At 42.6% G+C, this 17,956-nt stretch overlaps 1 protein-coding gene across 1 annotated transcript in view; it reads right to left on the reverse strand.

Annotated features, from left to right (window-relative positions):
• The window catches only part of ENTPD3 (ectonucleoside triphosphate diphosphohydrolase 3), a 36,352-nt gene that overhangs the window by 14,713 nt on the left and 3,683 nt on the right, over positions 1–17,956 (reverse strand). The window contains 4 exon segments of the mRNA XM_058801006.1: positions 842–963; positions 1,324–1,457; positions 4,068–4,134; positions 4,608–4,718. Of these exon segments, the coding sequence (XP_058656989.1) occupies positions 842–963; positions 1,324–1,457; positions 4,068–4,134; positions 4,608–4,718 (434 nt within the window).

Raw genomic sequence — 17,956 nt, forward strand, 5'->3', positions numbered from 1 at the left:
ACACCACCAAATGATTCAGACAAAGCCAAAGGTGTTTATAATCCCATGAAGTGCAACAAGGCATTAGCCTATGGTTATCAGTGTGTGAACTGTGCAGTTAAATACTCATGCAGATGGAAAGGTAGAAAGGACTTCAAAGCAAAATCTGACAAGAGGATCGTGGGAAAAAATCAGCACCCTACATATCCTTAGAAAGGTATTTTCTACAGCTTTTCCTCAGTTGTTTACATCTCTCATTGAAGAACCTGCACACGTTCCACAGCAGAAGGCAAAACCTGATCTTCAGAGTATTTCAGTTTGTGTTTTGCAGTTTGCTCTGCCCCCCTTAAGGAAGTTACTTTGCTTCCGTTAGCATCCAGCAAGTCCCAACACGTGGTAAAGGATCAAGTGCATACTTAGAGCCCAAATGCTTTTGATACACAGGAGCAATTTGCAAAACTGTCAGCAGAAACTTCCCAGCTGTGCTTGGGGCCAGAACTTAAACTCTGGGTATTTCCCACTTCAAAATTATTTTAAAATTACTTCCAATTTTGGGGAAAAAAAAAAAAAAAAAAAAAAAAAGAGTGAGATATTCACCCCATTTGGCCTTTCAGTCCTGAAGAAGACATAGCCACCACAGAGAGGGAATCAAGAAATACTTTTCCTGCTTTGCTACTGGCTACTGACCCTTGACCAATTCTCTTTTTCTCTCAGCTTCACTTTTCCCATGATGATATGATTAAACATTAATTTATGGCTGTAAGCTCATTTGAATCACCCCATAAAAATGAGTTTAGAAAGGCACTTTATTAAATACCAGTTCAAAACATTGTTCTCCTTCCTGAGGTTGCCTAAGACTTACCTTAAGCCCTGGGGAGAGGACCTGTTGCTGATTTATCTGAATCACTGCAATGGCAATAACAAGGACTATGCTTAGAAGAAGGAACACTTGGGCAACAACACTCGGGGTTCTGGTGAGCATCCTGAAACGACAAAGTGGGAGGCACTTAGGGAACTTGAAAGGATTTGGCGATTCTGTCTTAAAGCCTGAAGTCCTGAATCAGTTGAAACTCATAAATCTAATTTCATCAACTGGATCACCTGGTGGAAATTCCATCTCCTCCTCAGGAAGTGCCTGGTGTTTTGCAACCTCTGACTATTTATTGCCTGGAAGGGCCGTGTCTGTATTGTCATGCTAACCATGCCAGATTTCACCCTCTGCCTGCCCGGTTTGCACGGCGGTGGTGCCTACATGTAGGTGCCTGCTCCCCATCTCCCATGCCCCAGGAAAGGCAGGCTGTGGGCACACAGCTGTGGGCACACAGGTCAGGGCTAGGGCTTGTCCAATGCTTCCCTGGGCTCCTGCAACACAGCCACAGCCATGGCCAGGCACACACCTGAGCCAGGCTGCTCCACTGAGTGCACCTGGAGGCTTCTGCCAGAGATGCAAGGTTGGTGTCTACAAGAGGTGCAGACTTCTTCAGCAAGAAAGAAATAAAAAATAAATTAAAAAGGAGGTTTTAAGAATATTAAAGTAGGCGTCTTTCTACTAACAGCTGATGAAATATGTGTGTGTGTGTGTGTGTGTATGGGTGTGTGTGCATATCCCTATTATTATCACTCTGCACTGCACATAAAATATTAAATATACACTTTAACTCAGACATTTTGCAATGAAAAATTACTAAATCTAAGTAAGTCTAACAGGGTTATGTTGGACAAACCCCAAGGTGGCATGGAACATGCTAACTAACAATAAGGCTGTTTATATGTTCATATCCTCTAGAAAGGTTTCCTAGAATTCAAATGTGATCTAGGTTTCCTGGAACTTCCGCTCATCCTTTCCCATGTCCCTGGAAAATGTCCCTGCCCAGACATCTCTTAACCCCAAGAGATCATCCAGAACCTATGAATACTGACAGTCCACATACCAAAATCCTTCTGCTCCCCAGGCATTGAGGAGGAAAGAGGCAACTCTAGGGACAGGGCAAGCTTAGAAGTGTCAGAGGAACACAATAAGGAGAACTTGCCTGCCTTTGTTATTCCAGAAACAATTGGTTTTGGCACAGAAAAATCAACGTAGCCTGGCTTGATCTATCCTGAGTCACATCTCCTACTTCTTCCTTACTGATTGTTGAACACACCAGTGCCTGCTCAGGACTGTCCTGCTATTTCAGCAATCACCAGTGCCAGCCTGTGCTGAGGACAGGAGCTTAGAGGAGCTCTCCAGTCCATGGCCAGAGCACACTGGGTCAACCCCACTGTACCCCAACACATGGTCCTGTCCCTAGCTCCAACCAGAGCCCCAGGGCTGAGGGAGAAGGCAGAATGATGCTTCTCACACAGCTTCCCTTTTCTAAACCCCATGGGCTCTGCAGCCTGGGTACCAACATCTATGTTCACATTCAAAGGACAAGAAAGAAATTTGTTTTGTTCTGGGATTAGCTTCACACAGAGCTTTGCCTATGGCGACCGCTTTCCTTCTTTTTCTTGCTCTTTCTGTTGTGAAAACTATCTCAAATTGGCTTTTGGAAACTCTTTTGACACATCTTACTTCCAAAACATAATTTTTTACACTCATTACCTCCCTTTTCTAAATCCATATGGGCTCATTTTTCACTGCCTATCTACTCTTCCAACACTTTTTTTCTTAGCTTGGTAATAGCTTTATCATCTTAATCATCAGTCAGTTTAAAGAGAAAATTACCAGCCACATTGGTGATCTATTTACTTCTCCTCATTGCTTCACTATCCTGAGGCATTGAAACATCATGTACACAGTGCAGAAATGATAAAATGAAATCTTTATTTTACCATTACAAAATATGTTAACACCGATACTGTAACCTGCAGGACATACTAACAAGAAGTATTTTAATGTCAGAACATACTAATTAGAAGTATTTATATCCATCAATTCCTTTTTGAAAGGAGAGACCAGATTCTTAACTACACATTTATGAATAACCATCTGGATAAAATACTTTAAGGGGACAAAAAGTCATTAGCTTTCAATTGTACATGGATATATCTATATAATATTATAAAGTGACTGAAAGAGAACTATCTGCTCACAACCCAATATATACCAGTCACTCCTGGATCAAAGTACTGATGTTCAGTGCTGGAAAAAACCAAGTTGTCATCAAAGAAAAAATGTGCAGGACAAATGACTCTTTGAAAAACCAAAGCATTACCAAAAAACAAAGCAATAGTGACTATTAGACTCTTAACACTTAAGTCTTGAATGATTAAATATTTTCTGCGCCCATTTCTGGGAGAAAATGGGAAATCTTGGTTTGTTGAATTTCCCATGTGCTTACCTGGTACTGGGATTTGTCTTCATCAGAGGTGATTTTTCTCTTTTCAGAAATCTTTTTAGAGAGGGAGCATGTAAGGTAAGGGCAGGTCACTTGAGACATTCCTCATACAATCTTGTCCCATCAGCAATCAGGACAATTTCATCAGAGATAATCTACAAATCCTGATTTACACAACAGCCTCTGTATCAAAAGGTCACCTTACACTCTGTGACCCCTTGAAGTCATTGCCCAGCTGGGACCTTTGCTGCCTTCCCACCTAACAGGATCAGAAGCACAGGGCTGTGTTTACCTGTGGCTACACTCAGATCTAAGCCTCACACACCAGGCAATACAGTCACATTTGCCCATTCAGTGAAATCGGTAGAGATACCAGAGAAGAGTTCACTCACTCCACAGTTAAAACACAGTTGTAAGGTAAGGAACTCTTGCTATCATTGTGCACTTGTTGGCAAAAAGACAAATAAAAGGTGTTAACTGAATATCAAAGCCCAGTTGCCTTCCATTATTAAAACAACATCATCCTGAAGCAAGAAAGAGCATAAATACGTATTTTCCACACCCAGTTAATTACACTGGGCCACACGTGAGCACACTGGAAGGATCACTTTCTTCACCTTACCTGCAAGCAAAAAGAATTCCTGCCTGCAAAGGAAAACACACTCGACTTCTTTATGCCATCAACATTTGAACTAAGTTAAATGCACACCAGTAAAAATTCCCGCGCTGAAATTCCTTTTCCCAAGTAACTTGAAACATCAAACTCACTTCTTTTAGGCACTGACCTGTTTGTTCATAGGGTGGGTAAGCGTGCGCCTTTCTCAACGCTGTAACCAGAGGGATGCAAACACGTTACCCTTTACTTCAGACGAGGTCGTCAGGCGAATGTTTCAAGTGCTGTGGGGGGAAAACAACAACAAAACCAATAAAAACTGAAACAAACAAACAAAAAAAAATCCCACAAAACAAATCCCATAGCACTAAAACCCCAACATCCACAGCACTTTAAACCACATGGTGAAAACCTGCGAGGAGGTTTCACACGCCTCCCTTCGCAGGAGAAATTAAGTTAAAACAAGCACATGGACACAAAATCGTGGCTGAAGCTTTCCCTCATCTCACTGTCCCGGATGAGAAAGCTTCACACGATGAGCATGATTTGCGAGAAAACACCAAACTATGCCCCCAAAATAACCTCGGAGAGGCAGAGCGACACCCCCGCCGCGTTGCCGGGGCAGCAGCCGCCCTTTTCCTCACCTAATCCCGGCCTCGGTCCGGGATCCCGGCCCCACCACGCCCCAAGGTACCTCCGCAAGCCGGGCTTGCCCGCCCGCTCCCGGGATGCGGAGCGCTGGCAGCACCCTCGGAGCGCCTCTCCCGGGGGGATTTGTGGAGAGAGCTGGTGGCCGCCCCGTGCTCCTGTATTTCCAAACAGATGGAGAACAAACACACGAAAAAACAACTTGCAGGTTAAAAAGAAAAAAATAAATGAAATCCGGATGGACTGAGTGAGGCGGAGGGAGGAGCTCTGCGGCGAGTGGAGCAGCCGGGGCGCCCCCGCAGCGGTGCTGAGCGCGGAGGGGATGCAGCGGGGCTGGGAGGGCACCGAGATGCCGCCGCAGAACCCCCTCGCACGGCCGTGCCTCCCTTCCTTCCTTCCTTCCTTCCCTTGCCCTCCCCTCCTCCGGGGCTTCCCGGAAACGCCGCTCGGGATTTTGGCAGCTGGTGCGGCAGGGTGCTGCTGCCGCCCCCAAATCACATTCCTCAGTTCCCTCCCAAAGCGAGGGCAGAAAGGGGTTTGTCTGGAGGTGGGTGGAAGAATCCCTGCCTCTTCTAAAAGGAACAGGTGCTTTCTCAGGAAGGCATTTCTCCGAGCCCAGAAATCAATCAGCAGTCCCTCCACTCTCAGGGCTACCTTTCCATCCAGGTTTCAGCGTACAGGCACCACTTGTTTTCTAGTTTTTCTGGAGTTCTTGCCAAACCTAGGCTGCTCAGTGGGCTTAGCACATTCCCAGAAGCAGCGTCACAGATCCTGCCGTCCAACCTGTGTGGCCAAGGATCATCCTACAGCCTGCAGGATGGGTTTGCCAGGGACATGAGCGCTGGAATCACAGCGAGACTCTCCAGCTGCTCTGCCAACATTTGCTCATTGCTCTAGGATTCAGAGTCACATAATGTAAAAACCCAAATGCACCTCTTTGATTCTTTTTCTCACAAAGATCTTGAAGAATTACAGCATCTTTGATTTTTGGATAAAGGAGAACAAGAAACCAGCTGCAGCCTTGTGAACCATCTGTAAGCATCTTTTTATAATCTACTCCCATTTTGGGAGTGGAGGCAATTTTCTCTTTCTGATGACAACACATTATTAAAGCTGATTTAATGATGATCTTGGGAGATCAGTTCAGTTATTTCTAGCACATGAAGACAAAGCCTTTCATCCCTCCTGATTGCCTGACTGTTGCATGTAATTTATTTCCTTTGTATGATTTCCATTCATGTGGCATGTTTTTCTTATCCCTTCCAAATGTATTTAAGGCCCTTGGTCCAACTGACTGCATTGGCAAGTCACCTGAATCTGCTCAGGTGTCCATTTAAAATGACAAGTGAGCTGGATTGCTTACCCCACAGAAAAACATATTATTTTTATACAATCAAATGTGAACATTTTGAAATAGAAAGTAAAATGTCAACCAGTCCTACACAAGTGACTAAAATTCAATGTTTGCAAAGACAGCCAACCTCCCTTCTATATCATCTACTTCTATAAAAACAGACATGCAAGATTGTTTTGTTTCTGCACCATTTCCAAGAGCTGGGCTGTTGCATGAGCTGCTCTTCTTGTGACTACTATAGCCGGGCTAAAATCATGATGGCAGCATAAGTGATATGGGCTAAAAAAATCCCCCAGCTGGTTCAAAGTCCAGGACACTGCTCCAAAATCAGGTGGACTAGAAGAAAGATTCCCCTCCAGGCATGCCCAGTGGCTGTGTTTCCCTGGTTCCTCTGCTTCAACCCAGGGGACCCACCTTAGATCCACTACTTTAACTTCTTGTTTTCCTAAACCTTCTCCTTTGGCTTTTCTTTAGTTTCTTCCCCAGCCTGGTCCCCCCTTTTATAGTTCTTTTCTCCTGATCCTCCATCCCTTCCCCACTTCCCAGGCATAGATTAAGCTGGGTGCCATTTCCCCAGCCTGCAGCACACACACCTCTCCTCTCCATCCTTTTCCTTGCTGCAGCACCTTTTCCTTCTCCCCCTTCAAATATCCTTGTTCAAATGCACTTAGTGTAACTAACTGCATTGATTTGTTTTGCTTGGACAGAATCTACCCCAGGTGTCCATTTAAAAATGACAAATGAGCTGGATTGCCAACAGTCTCAAGGAAAAATGTATTGCATTTGCTGCCATTGGGCATGAATATGTGGAGTAAAAATACAATGACTGATATTGGCAGATTCTTATATGAATACCAGTGTCTATGATCAATAGCAAGTCTCTAGAAACAAAAACATTACGGATATGAATAAAGTATTTGTTAGAGACACATTTCTGCAATGCAGTTTTGGTATCATGCTTACACAGAACCCACAGCAGATACTGCCCCATTTCCCTATGGAGTGACAGCAGCAACATCAGGAGAGGGGATGGATGATTACACATCCCTAGACACCAAGGAACTGCATCTGTTCCTTGTGTAATGCTCATACAGCATTGGATGCTGGAATATCAAGAGGCCTCCAAATATCCTCTGACGAGACAGTAAAGGGTGAAATGGGGAGAAATCTTTATGTGAAAAATGGAGGTAAAAAGACACAGGTGGCTACAAGAAGAGAAGTTTGCTTTCTTGCATGGTACTTTGCCAGTTCATAGGAGTAAGACCCATCCCTCATTTCTGTGCATTCTTTGCAAGGTCCAGTAAACAGAAAGCTTTTCCGCTTCATCCTATGCTTTTTGCACCATTTGCATTGCTTTTTGCACAGCCTTTTCCACCATTTGCTTTGTCAGCAGGCTGGTGTGATGCCCTTCCACTCAGCTCATCACTTCCATCGATCTTCCTGGATACTTTCCTCCTGGGGCTTTTCCTCAGTGTTGACAAAGAGCCTTCATTCACAATTTCTGTTCCCAAAGACTTCCTATCTTCATGTTCACCTCTTCACCTCAGGATCAACTGTGATAAATGGCAATGCAGGCAGAGCTGTCTAAAGAATTTGCAGCCCTCTGGGCCAGCATGAGTCAGAACATTAAAATTAGGCCTTTTTTTGTGACTAACATGTTATTCCAAGGCAAAAAGCACTTCTTCTACTTGGTTCAGACAAACATCCTACATATTGTGCATCCAAAGCACTGCAACAAAGTTGGTGAAGGGTCTGGAGCACAGGTGCTGTGAGGAGCAGCTGAGGGAGCTGGGATTGTTTAACCTGGAGAAAAAGAGGGAGAGACCTTATCACTCTCTAGAACTACCTGAAAGGAGGGTGTAGCCCTCCTTCTCCTAAGGAACAAGTGATAGGACAAGAGGAAATGATCTCAAGTTGTGACAGGGCAGGTTTAGATAGGATAACAGGAAAAATTCCTTCATTGAAATGGTTGTCAGGCATTGGAACAGGCTGCACAGGGTTGAGTCATCATCCCTGGAGGTATTTAAAAACCTGTAGATGTGGTGCTTAGGGACATGGTTTAGTGCTGGATGTGCCAGGGCTGGGTTAACAGTAGGACTCAAGATATTAAAGGTGTTTCCAACCTGAGTGATTCTATGATTGTAGCAGCATACCGTGTGAATTGTCAAATTTAGGAAGATAGCTCTCCAGGCTTTCAAGCAAGGAATTCACAAACCATATGTGGACTCTGCATTTAGAAGAATGTTAGATGTGATTCTTTTCAGAGACCGTAAATGCAGTTTTTTTTGTTTTACACCATTGCAAAACTGATTTTTAATGGTCTTAAAGCATCTGCTGCCCTAGAGTATTCTATCATTACTGACAAACACCACCACCACACCCCCATAAAGACCCCATAAAGTAAATTCATAGCTATGGCATAAGAAATTCAGTTTGTGCAGTGCTCATACATTCTCATACATTGCTTATGAGATATTCTCATTGTTTTGAATAATGGCTGGATACAGACATTGCCTTGTCTCTTTAGTGTTTCACTGATGGCTACTTTGAAATACCTTAGACAGCTATTTGTTGGTTTATGCTTTTATTCCTTTACGGGAGCACTAAAGCTAATCATGCATCTCAGATTTAGTTTCTGAATCTTCTGCCACATACATATGACTCTGTACTGTAGGAACACTTTTCTGGTCCACATCATCTTGGGAGGCCTTGAAACAAATAAATACTTTGTTCTGAGGCTGAAGCAAAATATTTTCTAATTTATTTATTTCCCTTCCTGAGGGCTTATAGCTTTATACCCTTGCCTCTTTTGTCCTAAGAAATCAAGAGCTGTTTCAATCAATCAAAACCCCTCAGGAACAGCCTTCATCACATGGTTATGAGGCAGCACAAGTTGTAGGCACGTAATTAGGGCAGCAGATTGCTGGGGCAGCAGAAAAAGACAACCCCTTTGTCTATTTTGCTACGCCCGAGTTTTAGCAAGCCAAACGAGCTGCTGCAGCAGGACAGGGTGTGTGCCAGCCTGCTGTGCTGCTGAAAGCATTGGTGCTTTCCAGGAGCAACAGTGCCTGCTCCCATCCCTTTCCTCCCTGCCCCTCAGCTGCAAACCAAGCTCATGGAGCTTTTCAGCAAACTCCTCCCGTTTCTTTTTAGCCACTCCTCCCGTTTCTTTTCAGCCATGCCTGCAAATGTATGTTATGTCTCAACTGATATATCCCACTGTCAAAAACCAGACACAGGAAGCTGACCAAAAACCACCATTCTCTTGCAAGAAATTCACTATTGGACTCGATGACATGCACCACCTCCAGTGAATGGATAAATTTACAGATATTACTCCTTAGGGTTTAATCCTTTAAAAATTGCTGTGTGAAAAACTGCTCAACACAGAAGATTTCTGTGCAGTTGACAACTCTAAATGAATGTTTCACTTTCCATGGCCCAGAAGTAATTGCTGACAAATTGCTGGTTCAGGAGAAGAGACTCACTCCCTATGTTTTCAAAAAGGATGAAGTAGTCCTTGTAGCAATATTTCTGTCATGTTTTTGTGCTCTTCCAGGAATGGATCAAATCAGCTGAATAATTCTAAAATTCCTACATTAAATCCTTTCCATTGCAGCTCCATACAGGTCAGGTTATCTCTTTGAGGGGATCTGTGGATGAAAAAAGTTCTATTACAGCTCTTTCCAAGTTCACCTGCCAGTACTGTTATTCACTTGTTGCTTTGTTTCCCTAACTCTGAGCTAATATAACAAGTTATTTTCTCACTTTCCATTCACCAACATTAAACTGCAGTTGTGCAGATTTTCTTCACAGGCTCAGAAATGCAACTATGGCCATTAAAGTCAGTTGTATAGAACAAGAAGCCTGTGGGAGAAAACAAGCAGCACGCAGAAGAGTAGAATGATCCCTATAATTGTGATTCTAACAACCATTCCTAATTTGCAGACTCACCCTTGTGTAGTTCCTGCTCAAAAATAGCCTGCACTAAGCAGCTTGTTTTCTCACTAACTGAACAAATACAGAGACACTAAATTAAATGCCTGGTGTGATTCCAACAGATTGAAAAGCTTTTTCTTATCCAGTATGAGAGAAGAGAACTTCTAGCTAAATGCAGTGCAAGGCTGGGTTTGGTGGAAGGCATGAAGTGCACATTGATTGGGATATTCCTACAGCCTTGAGTATGTTTCATTATCTTCATTCACTTTTGCAGCCACAACTACAGTATCATCTCTCGAGTTCATGGTAGTAATAGTAAATAATGCACCTGACATGAAAAATGCATCCAGGTTTTGGTTTATCTGTGAATTTTCCTTTTTTTTTTTTTTTTCCATTCATTTTCTCTCCATTCTGGTGCCCTGAGTGTTTATGACCTGCAGAAGGGTACATCCCACACACCATTTTAGCACTGACTGACAGCTTTGTGAACCTTCCAGGGAGTGCCTCAGGCAGGTTTGTGCCTTGACTGAGCCCTGGCTGAAAGTGAGTGCCAGAAACAATCTAATATCTATGACAGAGGTCCTGCCTGCAACTCCAGTCTGTTATGGTGGTCCTGAGCATTCAGCCCTGCCTGCCAGGATTTGTTGTGTATGCACAGTAAAGCCAGACACGTTAAAGGCAGCGGCTGTGTTGGCCAGCCCTTCATGAGAGTCCTGTCTCTGTCAAACACTGAAGATACTTGGCCATATCACTCCTATAAGCACAAAATAAGAAGGGTGATAATTTCATATGGATGCTTTGAAAGTTGGTGTCAGTTTGCCCAGGTGTTTGTTTCTTTGCCTTCCCCAGTCAGGTTCCTAATGGTATCCTGTCCCACCATTCTTCCTCCAAAGCCAAATGCACTGTTTGGCCCCTCAGCATGGCAGTCATCCTGCACATCTTACCTGTCTTGCTTTGCTCCTCACTCAGGCTTCTTCCCACTGGTTTTGCTGTTCTGGTTTTCCTCCTTGAATGACTCACACAAGTAAGACCTCTCTCCAAAGTGTTCCTACCTAGCAGTGGTAGCAGATTCATTTAAATAAATACAGCACAAAAAAAAAAAAAATCCTCTCCTTAAAAAAGCATATGCATACACTGAATAATCTGTGCCAACTTCTCTGATCTTACCCCAGTCATGGTGTGTCCAGAGAGGTCTCTGAGGGAGGGATTATCTCTGAAGTGGCAGAGGCACGGTGCCAAGAACAGTGGAGCCCTCATTTGGCCAGCATACAGGATAGAACTGTGACAAAATGCATCAATCACCCTAAACCTGAAACGGGGCTCCATGAAACCACACATGCTCTCAGTCCAGCTGACTTCAATTAAGATCCACGAGCACAAAAGCTGATCTCCCTGGGGTCACTTCACATCAGTGCAAACAATTATCACCCACAGGAAAACAAATCACTTCTCTGTGGTTTCCAATCTATTTCATTTGCCAAGAACAGATTAGCTTCATTTTGCACTCTATATATACATCTTTTTACATAAACCTGTATATGCAAGGTTTTACATGGGAGAGGCTGCTGGACAGGCATTTTCATTTTGACTTCTATCTGCTGAGCAAGGTTAGCTGTGTTTTCGGAGTGTGCCTCTGCATACTTTAATACTGTATTTTTCAGTTTGCTTCTCTTTTTTCACACAGTAATTTAACCCCACTTTCCAAGACTAAAAGAAAAGAACCAACAGATGTTCGAGATCAGACAGAAGGTGGATGTGCTTTCTTTTTAAGCATCAGTAGGAGCAGATGTTGATGAGAAGGCTGTTGAGACAGGACTACCACAAGTGGATAATTCCTCTGAAATACCCTCTCAATTGCTGCCATCTCAAGCCTCAGAGACTCCTTGAGCCAGATGTTATATCTGGTCTAATAACACCTCACAGACCTCTCTGCCTCTGAATGTATTTGATGGCTTTTTGAGCAAATGCTTGCGCAGCAGGCGAATCCACAAGGTGCCTGGCTGTTTCTTAAAGGTTCAAATGCAGCTTGAATGCCAGAAAGGAACTGGTTTAAACAGCCTGGCTCTCTCAGCAAGCTCTAGATTTGCATGGAGAAACATGTCCTCAAATTTATTTTTTTAAAATATCTGAGACTTGCTTAATTCTTTCATAAATGTAGATGCTTATCCATTTTTATAACTGTTGGGGGTTTTTTCAAACTTCCCTTCTTTTTAGGAGTCTGACTGTCAGTACACACCCTGGGCCTGGTCTGTGACCTACATGCCACCTCCTGCAGGTCCCTCTGACCACTCCTAATAGACTTTAATTCACACAAGGTATAACTTTGTGAGACTTTTGGACAATAATACACATGAGAAAACCATGTGAATTAGGGGCCCTCAGGGTCAGAACTTTACAACCAACAAGAGTTAAAATCTCAGCCTATACACTCTGAGAAACAAAAGACTCACATTTGCATTAAATTATATACATTTGCATGACTCTTCACAGACTTCTAGAACAACCTGATCTTATGAGGAAATTGCATCTGTTCCTGAACACAGTTACAAGAAAAATCTAGCAGGAGAACTAGACTGTTAGTGCCACCTCATCCTAGTAACAAACCAAAAAATAAAGTGAAAGAAAGTTCAAACATTCAAGCAAACCCACAATGTTTCCATTCTGGTCTCCTTCAGAAAAGAGGCTTGCTGCTGTCACCTGGGAAGGGTGAAATATTAAGAAACATGACACCTACTGCTGTCATGTGTGCCCGCAGTGATCATCCACATTTATTCCACCATTCACTGAAGGTGACAGACTGGAAACTAAGGAACTGCTCAAATGAGAAGTGCTCTCCTGAATTGCCAGACTCCCGGTGAAATACATTGAGTCAGACTCAGAGGCAGCTTGCAGAAATGAGGCCAGTGGGAGCTCTCCATTTCTGACACAATACACACGGTTATTGAAGAAGCAAATGGGAATAGAAGTAGTACAGCATGCCCAGGGCAAAGAAAAGCATGTTTGTGCTCAGCACATCAGACAGATCACCAAATAATTGTTCTGTGAAATCTGACCTCTGTACTGCTGCCAAGGGCATGGAAACATGGTATTACGTGAAGCAGCTCTCATTAAGCACCTCATATTTCAGTAAGACGAAAATGGCAGAAACTGCACAGCAAATTTGTTGCTTTCGGTTCTTTCAGCTGTTTCCACTCCACTTCCAACACCTGTGTCATCCCTTTTACCTGGAGACATCCCAACACAAGTCACTAGCAATTTTGCCTCATTTTGATATGGGTATATGAAACAGAAAGCCCAGACATGAAAGAATGTCATATTTTCTAAAACTTCTGTTAGAGTTGTTTACAGTTACCCCTGTTTTCCAGAGCAAATGCAGGTGATTTCTAGGAACTGACAGCCCACTGACAAACTGGTCTGTTGAGACCATGGGATATTCCTTCTTTTGAAGCTGAATTCTCTATTGATTCAACTCTACTGATTCTATTGAATTCTGTAGTCATAAATTTTACAAAGCTAAACTTCACAGACAAAATTCTCCCATTCTTTGCAGATTGTTTTTCATACACAGAAGGTAACAGTGTGAACTAACTAGCTTATGCAACAAATTCACATAACTCTTTTTCTTTACTGATAGTTTAAGTTGCTTCTGGATACATTCTCTCCCTAAGGCTGGAAATGAGACACAAAAGAAGAGTTTCATGTATTTGTCTTTTCACTTGTAATAAAAATGACATCGAGGTCTCTTCATAAAATGAAAATTTCATTACTGAGTACTGCTTTCTGCAGAGATTTTAAAAATCCTCTTCACCTAAAAGTATTTTTAAAAGTCAGTCTGCTGCTAGGAGGTGAAAATTTATCAATAGGATTGGCATTTTTTTCATCAAAATTTTCATTCCAAATCAAAAATATCCTTTACAGCAAAAATGACATTAAATCAGCCCACAAACACAAGGTGAAAATGCAAGAGTGGGCTGAGTTCAACAGGAAAGACTGAAAGTGCTTCCCCAGCCTGTCCCTCACAATAGTTAGTTGCCTGTTGGTCCCAGCATTGTTGTGGGAAATGGAAAGTGTCTATGTCAATCTTCACTGAAAGAGACAATGACTGGGTCTGGGTGGAAGAGAGCTTTTAGCAGACGTTATTTTTGGCAAAAAAAGGATAAAACACCTGCCTGCTGCTTAGCTTCAAAGGATAATTTTCCTTTGCTGGTTCCCAAAAAATACCTTGGTAACCATTTGGAGGAAAGGAGGACCAGCTGCCATTACATGAATGGAACAAGGTGGCTCCTGTTCCATTCAGGAACAAAGAGAGGCTCTTCCTTCCTGGAGACAAACAGGAACTAAGACTTACTCCTCTCTGTTTTCTGTGGCTGTAATTTCTGAGGAGGATGTAGTGGTGTTGCCTGTTTGGAGGCAGTTCTCTGCCTCCACACACAATCCAGAGAGCCACAGGACTAGCTGATGGCTGTGCTCTTCATCAGGAGATAAATGTGTGGGACATACCTATTTTCTCTGCTAGGTCTGGACTTCTACCCTCAACCACCGACTGAGTAAGGACAGCAAAGGTTCCACCACAGTATCTTGTCTCTAGACACAGGTAGCAAGGAAATAACCACGGCAAAACCTCATTTCCTTCCCAGGGTTTGTGATCAAGGCTCTGGGGTTAGACTGGTTTTGTCAGCTAATCCCACCCTGAAAGGCAATAGAATGTGGTCTGAGCAAAGAGGAAAAAACACCTATTTTAAAAAAAGTGAACAAGATTTTGTCTCCTAAAAAATACAAGAATTTCTTCCCAGAGTCTCTTTATTAATGCATTAGCTTTATATCTAGACCTTCAGTACGAGACTACATGCAGCCAGGTCAGAGCTGTGAACACCTGGGGGACAAGTTATTTCATAGTCTTCATGATTCAGAAGAAGAGTTTTAAAATGATAGCTCCAGCTTGCTTAGAATACAGTCAAGCTATCCACAACACTGCCTGCATGGTGACCTGCCAGGCTGGAGATGGAAATGGGGGGGAAAAAAGTTAATGCATTCAAGAGGGGAAGAACAAACACAGGTAGGATGGTGAGCCAAGCTAAGAAACACAAAGATTTTGCTTTTTTCCAGGTCGTTTCCTTGCTGGTTTTAGAATGTTATTTAGACTGAGATGTTTGGGTCAGTTTGAAAAAAAAACAAATTTCTTTGCTTATTCCCAACAGATGAAAGATCTGCCACATCTTGCATTGAACCATCAGTGGGCTCTAATTCACCTGGTGAAACCTGCTCTCAGATGCACAAATACTGAGAAACTCATGGGACCATATTCACATACAAAAAGGATCCCAGAACATTTTCCCACAGCTCTTGGAAGCTACTGTTCATTTCATGCCAGTGGCACTTTAAAATATAAAACCTACCCCTTCTAGGAAGAAAGAGAAGATTTAGATCAGAGCAGGGCCTGTTATGCAATACAACATTGCATTAGCACAGACACAACCACTTAAGGTTTGGCAGTCCACCTCCCAAGAAAGATATTTTCCACTGCACATGCTGTGGATTGCTCTTCTCATCCTAGGCTCTCAGAAGTAGTAAACAAATAGGAATGAACCCAGAAGGGGAAGAAAGGTCACAATTTTCCCCTATTTTTGCATGGACCAATTCTATGGGATTAGGTAACTTCCTGATATCCTTTAATTTCGTGTCTTTTTTACAGTTTTGAGAGTAGCACTGTGACACATTGGAAACATCCATTCTCTCATGCCCAACTGGCTTAGTCACCATAATAACTTTGTTCCACTGAGGTGCAGTAAAAATATATAAAAGCTGCAATTTCTCTGATTACACACCCCTACTGTGAAAATAGCAAAAAGACCAAAGTCTTCTGTAGGGGGAAAAAAAAAAAAGAAAAGCAGCTAAATTTTAAATTTTCTGTATTGCTGCTGCTCACTGAAATTTCCTTCTGACAGCAGTTCAATGGTAACAGAATTGAGCAATGTGCTCCACAGGAAAAGATAACAAAGAATCGATGTCTAAACAATTTCAGGATCATCTCTGAATTTGATGTCCAGCAGATTAGTTTATATCATAATGGTTCCTCAGTCCTATTTTAGGCATCTTAGAGAAGGACACTTTGTAACACAGTTAAAATGTTTCCTTATCGACAGAAATCAATATCCAACAAGGCAGCAATCGCCTCTCCCAAATTTTGTTAATGCTCGCTACGGGAGCACTCAAAATATTAATCCCAGCAAACCCACTGCAAAATTGAGCAAGTTTTAAACAAGCCAGCATGGTAAAAGAAGCTTCTAACAATTCATTGAGAGAAAATAAGATTACCTCTTCCTGGGAAGAGCCTGGGAAAAGGAGATTGCTGGTTCTTCCTTCCTTCACACAGGCTAACTAGTTCTGGGTGGCTGTGCCTGTTTGACTTGGTCTTGAGACAAGGCAACTCTCAACATCTCTTGGAAATATAAGAGAATAGTTCATATATATCTCATACATATATGCACACATACACACACACATTTAAATATTATATATATGTGTGTCTATTCTTCACAGACATATATATGTATATATTCCTGTGTGCATTGGGTATCCTCACCTGGGTTTTTGGAGTAGGGCTCCCAGGACAGTGGTGTGCTTGATTCCATGCATGGCACATAAATCTTCATTGTAGTGGCTGGGCATATTGACACATTAACAGTACAGCTACAGACACCTTAAATGATAGCCAATACCAAGAAGCAGACACTGACAAGCTGAGTATTGCACACAGCTCTCTTGGGTTGAATCATCTTTGGCTTGATTTCATGCTTCATTATACTCATTCTTCTTAACATTTTGCTAAAGTCCACTTTGCTTCTACTTAAAACTTTCTGGTCCTTCCATTAATGACCCTCATCAGCTGGATTTTTTAAATTCAGAGCAGCTCCAGCTACCTCTGTTACACTCTGCAGATCTGCATTCCAACTTACCTCTATTCTCATGTCCCTGGGGTTCATTCAATGCGCTCCTCTTGCCCAGCTATCCATAAGGGTAGCTGGACCTACAACACCCTACTGCAGTTGTGTTTCTACCTTCCTTGCATCCCATACCACAAAACACAGTGTGTTTATCTATTTGGAAAAACCCTCCCTCTCTTTTCCTAATGCACCTGAGAGGGGAACCAGCTGACTGTCAGACAGTTTCCCAGACTCAGCAAAAGCCAGTACAGGAAAGAAAAATGAAGGCAAACTGGAAGAGAGGGATCTGGTCTGAGCCAAGCATAAAGAAGCTCACAACAGCTTGAAGAAGAATGGAAGAAATTATCTGCTTTGTTGATGTAACAGACCAAAAACTATTCATCTTACATGGCCTTTGAACAGCAAAGTGTTCACAAGGGGGATGCTTCTCATCCCTCTTCCTCTCTAAACCAGAATGGATGGGGCATTCTCCTGCAAACATTGCAGGAATAAAAATGGGATTCTTCTGTCCTGATCAGCTAAGTACATTTTTATCTGTGGTGGCAGAAAAAATTAAGTGTTGGAAAAAGTATTGCACAAACTGCAACTTAGGGGGCTTCACAATCACTCTTGTTTACTGCAGATTGTTTTAAAGGATCCAGTGGATCACTGGAATCACTGCTGGAATGGGGAATAAAAGAGATGATTGTGTCACATGCTTGAGAGATAAAAGGTACATAGATTTACCTACCTGATGTTCCAGGATAGGCACTGAGAAATTTTGTACTGCCTAATTTAGAAACAGAAAGACTCTGGTCTTTTTTCTCAATTGTAAGGGTGATTTAATTCTGAGCTAATTAAACTGCATAGTAATTACCTTGCTTATTTTAATGTGTCCTCTAAAAATGGTACTATTGCTTTGTCATACTGGTGAGTGCTTATAAAATGCTTCTCTTTTTTGCAGCTGCTTTTCAGAGGGAATTCCTGGGGGCTCCAACACTTGCATCCTTTGCTGCTCAGACCCATTTCTGCTGGGAGCCAGATGACCCTGAGCAACAGAGAAGCCACAAGCACTACTCAGGAATGGAAAAACTCCCAGAAAACCTGAAGAGAAGGAAGTTAGTGACCAAATAAAATTCTCCTGTTCAGTTGGTGAATCTGGAAACAGCAAAAGAAGAGT

The sequence above is a fragment of the Ammospiza caudacuta genome, chromosome 1, assembly GCF_027887145.1.
Source record: "Ammospiza caudacuta isolate bAmmCau1 chromosome 1, bAmmCau1.pri, whole genome shotgun sequence".
Classification (NCBI taxonomy): Eukaryota; Metazoa; Chordata; class Aves; order Passeriformes; family Passerellidae; genus Ammospiza; species Ammospiza caudacuta.